The sequence below is a fragment of the Myotis davidii genome, unplaced genomic scaffold (genome assembly GCF_000327345.1).
Source record: "Myotis davidii unplaced genomic scaffold, ASM32734v1 scaffold580, whole genome shotgun sequence".
Classification (NCBI taxonomy): Eukaryota; Metazoa; Chordata; class Mammalia; order Chiroptera; family Vespertilionidae; genus Myotis; species Myotis davidii.
In genome coordinates, this window is record NW_006293313.1 from 2,277,353 (window position 1) to 2,292,311 (window position 14,959).

Genomic DNA, 14,959 nt, shown 5'->3' on the forward strand with positions numbered 1-14,959 from the left:
GCCCCCCCCCCCCCAGGATACTGACATGCACATATGCACATTTTGTTATGTTAACTTGTGCATATAATTATTAGGAAAAACAACTAGATGAATGATGACTATGTCAGAGTGTTTTCTTTCTGTGAACTTTCTGTATATTTCCCAGATTTTTAGCAATGATTATCTATTTGATTTGATAACAAAAAAAGTAAAAACTAAAACCAAGAAAAACCTACTGGCCTCTTCACAAGTCTCTCCTTGATTTTAAATTGAATTGCTTTCTTTCTCCCACCAGTCTTTCTCCGAGGCATTATCCAAAATGCGGGGCTCTGCCGGGTGAATACAGGACACACACACACACATACACACACACACACACACACACAAAATAACCCCAGGGGGTTATCCAGAAGCCCTGCCAGGCAGTGGGTGCGTACTGGCCAACTTCCTTGTCAAAGGGAAGAGATACAAGACACTCCATTGAAGTGTAATGACCATCCCTGTTATCTTCTGGTTCTTTGATTTGGGGACAAGTCATTTAACTTAACTCTGAGCAGTGGGCCTTCATCTGTCACATTTGGAGCTGGTGATCACTAGTATTTGTAGGGAGTTCACTGTTCATTATGTGGAGGACACTGCTCCAAGCATTTTACATGCATCAGCTTGGTCCCCTCAGTTATGGAGTTACGGTACATCATTACCAGCATTTTACAGATGCAGAAATTGGGACAGAGAAATGTCACAGGTAGTGAGGCCAAGTTCATGCAGTTGAGATTACAGAGTCTGGATTTATACTAAGTAACCTGAATGAGCAGTCCAAGCTCACATTTGTGATGTGAGGAGGACCAAGAGGGCTAATTAATGGCAAAGTGTTCCCTAAACTGTCAGGGCAATAGACGCTGTGGAAATGCAACCTACTTTACTCTTGGAGAGAAGGAAACCCCAGGCAACGGAGTGGTTGGCCACAGCAGTTGACTGGCTAAACCCCTGGGCTAAACCCCTGTGGAGAAGGGGGACTACATATGGAGCACAACCCAGGATGGGCAAATGTGCCACAATTCTACCCACCTTCAACGGGTGACCCTCCTGATTCTGTCAGGAAGCTGTTTCTTCCCACCACCCACACCCCATCCTCCTCCCTAAACGTTATTAATTTGGAACAATCTTCAGAATTTCTGACTCTGAGAAAGATAAGGCCCTCAAATCACAGGGCCTTTGCAAGTCTGAGGTCAGTTTACTAAGGTCACTTACCTTGAAGTAAATGGTGTTAACCAGCACCAGGACAGTGAACTCGTTAATAGCATCCTGGGGAATGACATCAGTGATACGTCCTTCGGTCTTATTGGATATCCACTCGTTGATGGTCACTCTGGATGGCTCTGGATTTTCCTAAGGAGAACAGGAAACAAATCTACCCATCTGTGCTATTCAACCATCTTCTCCATTTCCCCAGGCAGCATTTTATTTTATCCTTCATCCCTCTGTCCTTTCCCAGCATGTGGTTAAGCCATCACTCTAACCCAGATTGGGGAAACCTCACATATCTAGTACGGTGCCATGAACTCTTACAAGAGTCCAGGTTTCCAAAACATGTTCTTTGGGAAGCTAATGAGTGATGAGGGAGTGGGATGGGGCAGGAGGGATATTCATATGGTCAAAAATGCCTAAGAAATGTTGTTTGAATTAAAGTCGATAGACTTTTTGACCGTAGGACTTCTCAGACACTTAATACCTCTGGTGCTTCATGAACCTCCAAGAGGAGAACATAACATGCACCACATGCCAATTTTGACCATGGTAACTTTAAAACATTGAATTAAATAAGGTCTCTAGTAGGACTGGCATCTCCAGGATAGCTTTGGGTATATATGTGAACTTGGTAGAGGAAATGAAGAATTTATTGCTTGTACTACTTTTTTAGAGCTTCCACTACAATCCATAGATGCCACTGACTTCTCAGGTTTCAAGCAAGAGTAAGTGTTCCAGGGACTGTGACTTACAGTGTCCCTCCACTTGCCCCTAACTAGCATAGCAGTGTTAACTTGGATCCTGCTGCTCTATCTCAATCCCTTAGTGGAGAGGAAGAACTCTGAGGCCAGGCATACCATGTGTAACTCACCTTGAAGTCCAGGGGCTGGAGCTTGGCTCCATATACCACCTCACTGATGTCCTGGTAGGTTTCATTGAAAGTAAGAGATTTGTCTCCAAAGAGGCGATTGGCTGATACCAACTCAGAGGATTTGTTGGCTTTCCGATAGAGGCGGCAGTTCAGTTTGGCAAAGAAGAAGTGGATCTGGTCCGATGTTTTCTCGGAGATAGTATCAAACTTAAAAACCTGTAGAAGCCAAAAGAAAATGGTGGTGGGTTGGGTAGTGAGCATGGTGCTGTCGGTCCCTGGCCAAGAGCCACCTCAGTTATGAGCTCCTTCAGGTACAGTGCCTGGCAGCGTAAATGCTCAGCTCCTGTTTTCTAAACGAACACATGGATGAAAGAAGAATAAAGGTAGGAAGGATAAAAGGGAGAAGAAACACAGAAAGACTGGGATACCACCTAAATCCTCCAAAGGGCTCTAGACCAAGACAGTAGCAGCTGGGCAGAAGGGCCCTGGATTGTACCTCCATCAGCTCCTTGAGGGTGTTGTCACAGGCTCCCAGCTTGGTCATAGCAAAAGCTGTGGAGATACTCAGGGGCGACAGGAAAATGTTGTCATTTGCATTCTTGGAGTCCGCCAGATGCTGATAGAAGGCAGTGGCAAAGCGGGAATTGGCCTTGGACAGTTCCCAGACCCGCCGGTTGGTGGCCTCGGGGATCTTCTGGTCTGAGCCCTCCTCCTCAGGGGCCTTCTTCTCTGGGGTTCGGTAAATGCACATGGGATTCACAGGGATGTCCCGCGGCTTAGCTGTGCAGATGTCCTCCACAGGGCTCCAGTGACAGGTCACACAGCCCCAGAGGCCAAGGAGCAGCAAGGAGAGAAGACACACATTCCTACAGGCGGACAGAAAGCTGAGTTAAGCTAGGCTGGATGACCCCTGTCCACTGCCCATCACAGACGTGCCCCAGTAAAGCATAGGATGCCAAACCACCCGTTGGACCTTGGACTTTGTAAAATACAAGGGCCCAGGACAAGTCCAGTCCTGGATTCCCTACAAGTGGATAGTTCATGTTGAAATTGGAATCAACTACTGAAGCAACTGATGGTTATTAAAAATAAAGAATGCTGAGCTTCCAGTGGTGAGATGGGATGTGCGTGCATGAAAAATAGGCAGTCCCTAGCCGGCTTGGCTCAGTGGGTAGAGCATCAGCCTGTGGACTTAAGGGTCCCAGGTTCGATTCCGGCCAAGGGCACATGCCTGGGTTGCGGGCTCAATCCCCAGTGCGGGGCATGCAGGAGGCAGCCAATCAATGATTCTCTCTCATCATTGATGCTTCTATCTTTCCTTCTCCCTTCCTCTCTGAAATCAATAAATATATTTTTTTTAAAAAGAAAAATAGGCAGGAAACGATGGTGCCCAAGGAAGAGGGAGGGTAGCAGTGGGAGCCACTTACAGAGCTGTGTTGGGAATTTAACCTGGATGGAAAAGGAGTGGAAGGATTTTCGCTGATACAGCAGAGTGGCTTTACTAACACATGAGGGATAAGAAGAAATGAGTGGGCAAGGGCACTCTACGTGCTAAAGACTCCCATATCTGTATCTCCAGCCCCAGTGTGTGCTGGATAACCCCACTTGGATGCCCTACACATTCCTTAATGAAATGCGACCACACTCTTGCTTCTTCTTCTGTGTCCTCCAACTCAGTAGATGGGACCCTCACACACCCTGTGATCCAATCCCAAAACCTGGGGGTCACCCTGATTGCTCCCTCCCACCCTCCTCTTTAGTCAGACCTAGATTTGATTAATACTTCGCCTTGCTCTCTCATTACCTTAGTTCAGGCCTCATAATTGTCTGTTGCCTGGGATTCTTAATAGCTTCCAACATGGGTTCACTAAAGGTAAATGAGACTAATTTTTTTAAAAAACGAGATCACAAAATTGGCAGATTAGAATTGGGACATCCAAGTAAGTAAACCCAGAGATGAACTCTCTTGTGTTTTATCGATAAGACTGGCTGGGCCAGGGCTTCCTCTGGCAGGCTTGGGCCCCTGGGTCTGGAAAAGGGAGTCTCTATGTGGTACCAGGTCTTCTCAGAAAAGACAGCTGGCAAGGCAGGAAAGATGTGTTAGGGAGGTCTACTGGGCAAGTGGGGGCTGGCGGGAAGCTGGGGGCCACTGAGGGGTGCATGCTTGTGTGTGATCTGAGGCCAACTCTGTAGCTGTTTGCAGAACAGAGGCCCAGAATGGGAGAGGAGTGGAGGCACTCAGGGAGGGAAAGGAGGTGAGGGGAGAGCAGAAAGAGAACCTTGCCATTCGTCTTCCCTCTTGTTGCTTCTGTTCCCCATTTTGCCCCTCCACCACATTTGCAAACCCAAGTGGAGGCCGAGGAGGCCCTGGGAGTTCTGTTAAACACAAGGGAAAACCCAGATGGTTGAGCCACAGCCTCATGTCTGGCTTCCTCCAGCAACCAGATCAGGGAGGGAATGTGTGTGGTGTGGAGGGAGGAGAGAACAGGGCTGCGGCCCTTTCTTCAACGGTCACCGAAATCTCAGAGAGGGGCATCCAAGCAGAAGGAAGAACCAAAAGGGAGTTAGGAGATCCTCACAGATTAAACTCAGAGGATTGTAGAGGCACGGTGGGCCCGGAGTTCCCCTCGGAGGGTCTCGGGACTGCTGTGAGGGCTGGGACTGGCGCAGCGCCTTCAAGGGAAGGAAAAGGCCCCTTGGCTTCTTGGGCTAAGAACCCAAGGTGTGGCTTAGGGAAATGCCTTACCCCAAGAAGGGGCGGAGGGAGGGCGCTTGGAGTGACGTCCTGCAAACAAGCCATCTTTGATTGGAACCACCTGGGAGAGGGCCTGGTCTTCTCCAAGGTGTGGAGACCATCCTGGTGGGTCCTTCAGAGGTCAGGAAACCCTCGAGAGCCTGCAAAGGCCAAGGTTGCCCCTCTTACCTTCTTCCAGCGGCCGCAGTTCCTATCCCACTGGAAAACATGGTCGCTAATCTTCCACAGGCTGGGCAGGTGGAGGTAGTGTGGCCGAGGTGATCCCTCTGAAAACTGGCTCTTTCCTCTAAAGCTGAGGTTCCAGAGGCCAGGGTGGGGGAGGGGCTGGTGAGGAGAGGAGGACTGAGGTCAGAGGCTGATGACCAGCTTCCAGGGTTAAGCAAAGTGTGGGGCCCATTGTTGTTTACTTACTAGAGAAGTTTTAAAGTTCAGTCTGGTGCAGGGAAAGCAAGGCCTACCTCTCTCATCCATACGTTCTCACTCTCTTCTTCATCTTTACAGAACAGAAAAAGAAGGTTCACAAGTTCAAACTTGGTCCGAAAATGCCTGGCTGGGGACAACTTTGCAGGATTTTTTTCCCCAGGGAACCGAACCGAGAGTAGAAAATAGCTGACTAGATGTAGTCAAGTTGAATGTCTAGAAACTTCTAGACTTCTACCTGCTCAGTGTGATACCTTCTCTTTCTAGGTTTCTTTAGGGAGAGAGAGAAAGGGAGAGTCCATAGTGTGTCATTAGGGCAGAGAGAGGAGGAATATTCTGGAACAAGGTGCTACCTTCCGGCTTCTAAACCAACACACCCGTGACCCAGACCAGGACACACGTGGTTACACCTGTGGCCCACAGATGGAACCTTCCCCTTAGCCCTGAAGTGGCGGGAGGGGGACCAGCGCAGGGGCCTTGGGGTGCACACCAGGACGTGCTTAAGGTAGCTGAGCTGGTTGGGAGACAGAACACAATCCTACGGGGACTCAGGAGACAGAGTGTGGGGCAGATACAAACACACACAAGGGCTGAAACACTCTAAAAGCAAACAAACCACATTACAGTTGGTGCGAATGGTCATTTTTACTTAGTTTAGTTATTGGGGAAACTAAATAAATTCAAACCAGTGGAGATGAGGGGCCTGTTTATATTTTTCTCTTCCTCCTAGTAAACAGCCCGAAACAGTCTCCCTAGGATTGCTGCAGCAGAGTTCACGAGACACGCCGTCTGTGACTGAGGACTCGTGGACGCTGGGACAGTCAGAGTAACTCTAGTGTCTTCTCCTCAATAGACAGAAATCTCTGTCTGGACTGAAGCCGTATCTAATTCTTGGTTGATATAGACCCTGGACACCTTGAGGACTCCCATGGAGTGTGGGCAGTTACTAGGAACTGTCCTAACCCCCTCATGCTTAGGGGCTCCTTGTCACTCAGGTGAAAGACAATTGAAAAGCTTCGTGTCTTAGGTCCTATGAACACAAGAGTGCTACCTGTGCCAGTGGGCTCTGTCCTCGGGCCGGGGACTCCAACTGGGGAAGACAAACAGCAATAACATAAAGAATCAGTATGTACTTCTCATTAATTAATAAAGGCTTACTGTAGAAAATGTAAAAAAAAAAAAAGAAAAAGAAAAAAAAGAATCAGTATATATGCCTTGGCCAGTTTGGCTTAGTGGATAGAGCATTGGCCTGCGGACCAAAGGGTCCTGGGTTCGATTCCAGTCCAGGGCACGTACCTCGGTTGCAGGCTCCTCCGTGGCCTGGGCCCTGGTCAGGGCGTGTGCAGGAGGCAACCAATCGATGTATTTCTTCACATCGATATTTCTGTCTTTCCCTCTCTCTGAAAATCAATGGAAAAAATCCTTGGGTGAGAATTAAAAAAAAAAAATCAGTATGTACTAAATAAATACATACCATATCAGTCAGGTATTATTGATAAAGGCCATGGAGAAAAATACAACAGAGCCAGGGGTCAGACAGTGATGGGGGCCAGTGGGAGGTTACCTTTTATAAAGGGTGGTAGCAAAGGGCTCCCTGGTGGGAGTACCGAGTGCCATGTAACCCTTTGAAGGGAAATTTAGCAATACCAACATTACAAATGAATTTACCCTTTGAGCGGGGAAATCCCACCTCAGGAAGTGTCTCCTACAGAGCTATCTGTGTGGGTATGAATGAGATTACCAATTGTAACAGCGACTGGGATAAACCAAGGTTCATCGCACACTGGAAAACTATGCGGCTGTCACAAGGGTGAGGGTCCTCAGTGTACTGACATGAAATGTCTCCGGGATAATCGAGTGGTGCTGTGTTACCTTTTATACAGCAAAGTGGGGAACAGTAGGGTGAGGGGTGGACAGACAGACGGGGTGGGAGTAAGAAGTCGCTGTGAACCTTCCTTTCCTGTTTTTGAACATGACGAAGTTCAAAAGGTCTTGACTTTGTGAGCAAGAAGGATGTCATGTTGTATCCTACAGAGGGTTGGGGGTAGGGGAGTTCCGGGGCGGCACCAAAGAGGAAGTCGAAGCATCTTAACTGACGTGTAATCACTAGCTGTCTGATCTTGGAAACAGGAGAAAAGGAGACTGAGAAGCCCACGTCAGTGTCTGCAGGTGGAATGCAGGTGTTCAGGTGTGCCTGGGCTGGAAAAAACGTTTAGTAGTGTAGGATATTCCATCTTTACATTAGCTTAGGTCAAGTTCTTTAAATCTTTGAGTATGATAATAATAGGCACCACTTTCAACACCTACTGTACATATATATGTTTATATAGGAAAGAACCTAGTTACCCCCTGGCCGGGTGGCTCAGTTGGTTAGAGCATCAGTCCCCTACACCAAAAGGTTGCGGGTTTGACCCCAGGTCAGGGCGCATAGGGGAGGCAATCGATCAATGTTTCTCTCTCACGTTGATGTATCTCTCTGTCTCTCAAAAATAAATTTAAAAAATCCAGTTATCACAGAATGCTATAAAATAATATATACAAAATTTTGTTGTATTACCTTTATTATTGAACAAAGTACTTTTCAATAACAAAAATAATATAACAAGACTCCTTCTTATTTAATTCTGGTAAGATCAGCCCTGACCAGTTTGGGTCAGTGGCTAGAGCGTCGGCCTGTGGACTGAAGAGTCCCAGGTTCGATTCCGGTCAAGGGCATGTACCTTGGTTACAGGCACATCCCCAGTAATGGGTGTGCAGGAGGCAGCTGATCGATGTTTCTCATCGATGTTTCTAACTCTCTATCCCTCTCCCTTCCTCTCTGTGAAAAATCAATGAAATATATATAAAAAAATAATAAATTCTGGTAAGATCAAAGAAGACAGTTGGAGTGAATAGGACTGAATTCTGAAGAATAACCACAGTATGTTAATAAATGTATCAAAAATATTCAAGACCAAGGCCTGTACTGATGTGCTAAGCCCAGATAAAATCACGAGCAAGTCAGCCTCACGGAAATGACTGGTACTGTCTGGAATTTCTAATGCCCCAGGTGACGGGAAAATCCCAGGACGCCTGAGCGAAGCCCTGGCCTTGCCATGTAATCACTAGCTGTCTGATCTCTCCACCTCTCAGAGGGTCAGAGATTTTAAGTTTCTCTATGAGGACAGAGTAACCACCTCTCAGGGATTTTGAAGGATTACAGATCATCCAATGGTCTATTGTTACCAAGTTAATACAGTTACACTTCCTCCAGGGAACACAGCTAAATTCTATTTCCAGCCTCCCTTACAGTTCAGTGGGGCCACAGAATTAAGTTCTGGGAGGTGGGATGTTGCTGCAAATGTGCTAAAATGTCCCCACAGCCCTCCAAGCTCTGCCTCCCACGTTCAGGCTAGATGCCCTCAGGACTTTGAAGTATTTATTCATCATCAAGCTCAGCTGCTAAATTGCTGTCCTCCTAGAAGACCCTCATTAGAGGATGAAGTGCACAGGAATTTGACCATGGCTGTGGTCGTGCAGAAGTCAGCTGACACTGTCAAATACTACAGAAATGCGGTTGTGTGGTTTTCCTTTACCATCATTAATGACTTGCTTCCGAGTGGAACACAATGTTAACGGGGAACCCACCAACTGATAACTCAAGTGCCATTTGATCTGATTTGATTCATTAAGGTAACATTTAAGGGACACCTTTGTGTCAAGGACTGTTCTAGACACCAGGAATAGAATGGTACATTCAACACAGTCGCTGCCCTCATGTAGCAAATGTTCTAGTGAGTGAAACAGATAATAAGCAAACCAATTCACACACACACTTTTTTAAAAATCCCACTTACCATATATCAGGATCCTTGCTAAGTGTTTTACAGGCATTTGCTTGATCATCCTCTTGTCAGGAAGACACTACTATGCCCAGCTGACAGACGAGAAAACCGCTGTTCACCAGGCTTAAGAGCCAGCCCCCAACCTATGCAGCTGAGATTCAAACCCTGTCTGCCCGTCTCACAGGCCTCATGCTCCCACGGGACAGCCGAGGAGAAACGGTCCAGGTGAAACCTCAGTCCCCTTGTTCTCCTGGGGCCAGGTCACAGCACGTCACCACCTGGTTCTCCTCTGGCAAGTCTCTACCAAGTCTGCCCACGTTTCCCTCCAAACCCAGGGCCCAGAAATGAACGCAGGCACTACCACCTGTTCCTTTGGTTACCCACATTTTGTTAGAAAACATTTGTCTTGATTGGTGAGCACACAGTGCGATATACAAAACCTGTAGCACAGAAATCCATACCTGAAACCTATATGATCCTATCAACCAATGCCACCTCAATAAACATAAGGAAATGTCTCCAGTGCCCTTTCCAAATGAGGTTTTCACACCAGCCTTCTCATTGCACACAGTGTCCTTGCCTCTATCTAGATTTTGATGACCCAAACCCTTCCTCTTGGTTCATCCTAGGCTGGTTTGATGAGGAAAGGAAAAAATAAAAAGCTCGTATGCAGGGCAGGCTAACCTGGGTCTGCCTGCCTGTCTCCCCGTCTCCACACACACAGTGTCATCAGTATTCTGTGAAGTGTTGTAATAACTGTGCATATTTAAATCAAATTCTTCATGGGCTCTTATAGCTATTTCTGGAAGTGGAGGCAGCCTTAAGGACTTTTCTCAGGTAAATACTAGTTTTGGAAGAGGATGCCTCACTTCTGTGTGGCCCAGTTTGTCTCTATTCTGAGTGGAAACAAGATCGGAAGCAGCACATAGGAACCCCCTCTGCGTTGCTGTGTTCAGGGTCTGAGGAACCAGGGAGAATAATGTAGCATTCAGTCACCCCCTTTTTTTTAGGGTAGCAATAAAGTAAAAAATATCCGTCTTCCCCTTGCCCTGCCTCCAGTCTCAGCGGTAAGTCCTGTGAGCAGGTAATTGAGTGGGTCCTGGCCATTGCCTCACATCCAGGCTGTTCTGTTCTTTTCTTTGGACTCGAGAGAAAGGCCTTGGCAGGAACAAACAGAGGAGCAGGGCTCCCGCTGTGGTTACTGAGTAACTCTGAGCTGAACTCTTCCACAGAAATTCGGCAAAACATCTGGCACCCATACCACAGTCGCCTCCACCTCACTGGGGTTTCCAGTAGACCAGGCAGTTATGACACTAATTAAGGGGAAATAAAGTTTATCACACTAAGCCCTGCATTACCACCTGGGCAGCTTTCAGGGGAGCCTCTCAAAGCAAGTCACAGGGATCTGTCCCAAGTCTCACAACCGTTAGAAAGTGCAGTTTTGGTTTCTGGGAAACCAAATCAAAACAAATATTTATTGAACATGTTCCGTGCCAATACCACTGGGTCTTCAGTGTACCTCATACTCAATAAATATTTGTGTTTGAAGAAATCCTGGTTCGGAGTAGTTCTGACTTATTAATAGGAAGATAATTTAAATGCCTCCCAAGTGGAAAGTTAGCAAGCAAAGTAAAAATGCTACTGATTCAGGCCCCAACCGGTTTGGCTCAGTGGATAGAGTGTTAGCCTGCGGACTGAAAGGTTCCAGGTTTGATTCCGGTCAGGGGCATGTGCCTTGGTTGCGGGCACATCCCCAGTGGGAGGTATGCAGGAGGCAGCTGATCGATGTTTCTAACTGTCTATCCCTCTCCCTTCCTCTCTGTAAAAAGTCAATAAAATATATTTTTTAAAAAATGCTACTGATTCAGGGGAGGTGATGCCTTGCATGAACAGCAACGCTGGGCAAGGGTATTCTAGACAGTTGCATGGAGTCTACGTCATTGCTTCTGATTTAGTCCAGCAAGTTGTAGGTGGTGAAGAGAAACAGAGACGGGCAGGAGGCAGAGCACAGAGCAGAGATGGTGGGAGAAATCCCTGGAGATAGGGGGTGGGTAAGACAGGTTGCCCAGCAGCAATAGGAAGAAACTCACAGTAAAGCCAACCGTGTTTTCTGTGACTGGTGCCTGTTTCCTGCCTCTGCCGGGCTGCTCTGGCCAACTCGACCAAGTCCGTTTGAGGGGTGAGGCAGAAAGGAGGGTCTAGGAATGGAAGTGGGAGGGCAGTTTCTATCCCATCAGGACTCACAACTGGTTTCAGGCCCTTCCCAAATGGCCAATACTGAACACCAGCAGATGCTACCTGGGCACAGGATGCTCGAACTCCAGGAATCACCTCTTGGGCGGCTACAGGTCAGCTCCACAGTAAATGGGCTGGAGGCAAACCCTTGAGCTGCTCACGGCTAGAGGTAGGGGCCAGCCCAAGCTGCGAGCTGCAGAGGAAGCTGAGCCATGCCCTAGGTCCAAGAGTTAAGCCGGTCCCTAGAATGTTGTCAGAATAACAAAAGGCCCAGTCAGTTTGAGGGTAGCAAAGGCAAGCCTAGACTGAAGAAAACCATGCTGCTATTATCACACTCAACAAAAATGTCATTTCCTGATATTATCTAATATCCAATAGTTAATCAACCCACTTTCCCAATCATAAATGCCTTTGTACATTTTGTTTGTTGGAATCAGAATCCAAACAAAGTGTTGCAATTGATTCCAACATCTTTTTTTTTAAAATATATTTTATTGATTTTTTACAGAGAGGAAGGGAGAGAGATAGTTAGAAACACCGATGAGAGAGAAACATCGATCAGCCGCCTCCCGCACATCTCCTACTGGGGATGTGCCCGCAACCCAGGTACATGCCCCTGACCGGAATCGAACCTGGGACCTTTCAGTCCGCAGGCCGACGCTCTATCCACTGAGCCAAACCAGTTTCGGCAATTCCAACATCTCTTAAGTGTCTTTGAAGCTGGACTAGTTCCCTCCCTTCTCTTTTTCTCATATTTAACCATGATCTCTAAGAAAAAATAAACCTACATTTATTCTCTAATTGCAAGGAATGACTAATGGGTGGGGGTTTCAGGACAATTAGAAGACGTCAGTAAGAATGGAAAGATAAAAACTGTACCAGGAAGGTATCCAGAACAGGTCCATGTTGCTTAACCATAAAGAAGGTCCTGAGTTAGGAGAAGCCATCAAAGCCAGGACTTAGCTGTTGAGTCATGAGGTCTCATGGAACACTGACTGGCCCTAAGCTCTGAGAACATTACCTTATTCCTCGTGTGCAATCACTGTGTGATTGAAGGAATGAAGGAATCTGGGCAGCAGTATATTTAAGGTTGGACTAACTCCTGTGATCTCTCTGCAAAACTGGTTACTACAAATATGTGTTTGCTTGTGTGCATGATCTACTGCTTTATTTTTAACCTAAAAGAGAAAAAAAGATGTAAGGAATTAATCCCATGGTTAGAATAAATTGACACAGACTCATTTACAACACAGACTACAGTTTCTCATTAATTTATCATTTAATATAAATGCTGACAGAAAGCAGATAAAGACCTTGTAGACACTTTCATATATTTACAAACCAAAAGGTGAATCACCTCCTTCTACTTGTTAAAATGATCCTTTTATCTGCAACTCATGGGAGCCCTAAACACTAATTAGAAGCAACATGAGGCTGAGTCAGTTTCCAAGGTAATAAAGGAAGGAAATAGCATTTTAACAAAATGTGGCATCTTTGATATAAACAACATGCACACAAATAATACTAAATTGAAAAAGATGGCCCTAATCCTTTCAAAAGCCTGCGACAAGCAGAACACACCCTTACTCGCACCCCAAGTTCTGCTGCCCCAAATACCTTCCTACTACTATATTTTTCCACTTCACTTGATAAAAAATTGGAACTCTAAACAGATTTAAAGAGTGGAAAATGGTTCATTTCAAACGGGGTTCTTTTCCTTATTCCAAAAAGACTTCCAGGAAACAAAGTCTTCAAATAAGACTTTAGTTTGCCAAATGCTAAGAAATTATTCACACCCTGTGAAATTACAACCCATTGTCCATCTGTCTTCACTTTTTCAAGTTGGAAATACTTGGAAAAAGTAAAATTTCATAAACTTCAGCAATTTAAAAATCAGGTATGACTTTAAGGCTCAGTACTTTTATTTCTGAACAGGTGGTGGAGGCAGGCAAGAAAGACTAGGGAGCAGAGGCAAGGAAAAAATAGGAATATAATAGGAGTACAAGATTTTTAAAAAAGTATTTAGCCTAGCAATGATTTTTAACAGGAAATTTAAATTTCACTATGCAAAACTGTGATTTCATGAAATCATTCATAATCTGACTCAAATCTCATGGGCTCCTTTATTGACCTAGATTATTTTGTCTTGTTAAATATACCTCTGTAGGGCACAATCACATACAATCAATACGATTGGTAAATTACACAAGCTCTATCCCAAGCAAGTATGCATCAACGTTAAAAAGTTATTTTAAAAACAAAAACAAAATAAAACAAAATAAAATCCACCCAAAAAGGTGATAATGACTGCAGAATGTCTCGGGGAGACTGGTATGAGCCTAAAGACCAAATTGACCATAGTCAGGGGAACAGGGCAGCTGGGGTGACAAGGAAGAGACCACACACAAGAAGAGGAATCTCACAACTGGAAAATGTTAAATGGGTGAAAGGTTTTGTTCATTATTTTAATCTACTTTTCCACTGTTCTTGTTTCAAAAAGTCATAGATTCATCATAAAGTAAGATAATGAGGCCCATGCATCAATGAATAAAATGGGGGAAAAAATTTCCCCCCTACTTTCTTTCATTCCCAGAAGGTGGGAAGAGAAGGAGAAAGGGGACAATGAAAACTTAGTCAATACACCTGTTAAAAGTAGTCCCCAGGGCTGTGTATTAGTTGAACAGAGGATGTAAAAATAATAAACAAGTTTAAACTGCCTTCAAATTTGAGGAATATTTTACAGGGTGGTTCAGATATGATAGCAAGAAGTGATTTTTTAAAATCAGGCAAAACAAAACAACCAGAAAACCAATTATTCACCCGATAGTTTTTTTCCATTCTTTTCTACATCCCTTCATGCACCAGCTGGGGTGGAGTAAGGGGCTACCTGACAGTTTCCAGTTATAAGATGACTCTCTGAGTGTACAACCTGGAATGGATGCCAAAGACTTGTGAGCTCTGTCTACTTAGAGTTAAACAAAACAAAACAAAACAAAACAAAACAAAAAAACCCCAACCAACCAGAAACAGTGAGACCTCAATACAAGAAAATAATTCACCTTATGTTGTATATAATATACTAACTCCACAGGATTTTGTTTTACTAAATATATATTTTTGTACACAATACTGTCTTGAGGTTTAAGTTCTCTCTCTTGGGTTATTGTGCCTATTTTCTTGTGAAAATAAAGGTTATTACCCTAGGGATTTTTTGCTCAGGAATAAAGTTTAGGGGAAATTCAGTGTTTGTCTGAAAGTTGAGAGGCTCTGAAAACAAGGATTCCAGTGGTAGGTAAGTACCTATATCACAATAGGATTTTAAAAGGCTCTTTACCCAGCTGGTTCAGTGCAGTATTGAAAATCCACCCAATTAGTAGAAGGTGTTACTTCTTCCTGGTGGTGGCAGTTTCCTGTTCTTAACATAACTAGTATTACTTCTCAATTATACTCTAATACATGCGAAGTATCTTTAGCAGTCAAAACAATCTTAAAAAACAAATCTTAAGTTGGTATTTACTATAATTAATAGTACCTTTTGACAAAAACAGCTTTTTCAAGTGACTCAGAAAGGTTAAATGAAGAATTAAAATATATATATTAACTGCAACCCACCTACAACTCCCAATA

At 45.0% G+C, this 14,959-nt stretch overlaps 1 protein-coding gene across 1 annotated transcript in view; it reads right to left on the reverse strand.

The window, feature by feature from the left end:
* SERPINC1 (serpin peptidase inhibitor, clade C (antithrombin), member 1) overlaps nucleotides 1-5,213 on the reverse strand; it is a 7,771-nt gene extending 2,558 nt beyond the window's left edge. The window contains exons 1-4 of the mRNA XM_006767017.2: nucleotides 5,022-5,213; nucleotides 2,595-2,964; nucleotides 2,099-2,314; nucleotides 1,231-1,368 (exon numbers count right to left, since the gene is read on the reverse strand). Coding sequence (XP_006767080.1) covers nucleotides 1,231-1,368; nucleotides 2,099-2,314; nucleotides 2,595-2,964; nucleotides 5,022-5,062 — 765 coding nt within the window. The 5' untranslated portion in view covers nucleotides 5,063-5,213. The remainder of the gene's footprint in view (nucleotides 1-1,230; nucleotides 1,369-2,098; nucleotides 2,315-2,594; nucleotides 2,965-5,021) is intronic.
* Nucleotides 5,214-14,959: the final 9,746 nt, after the last annotated feature.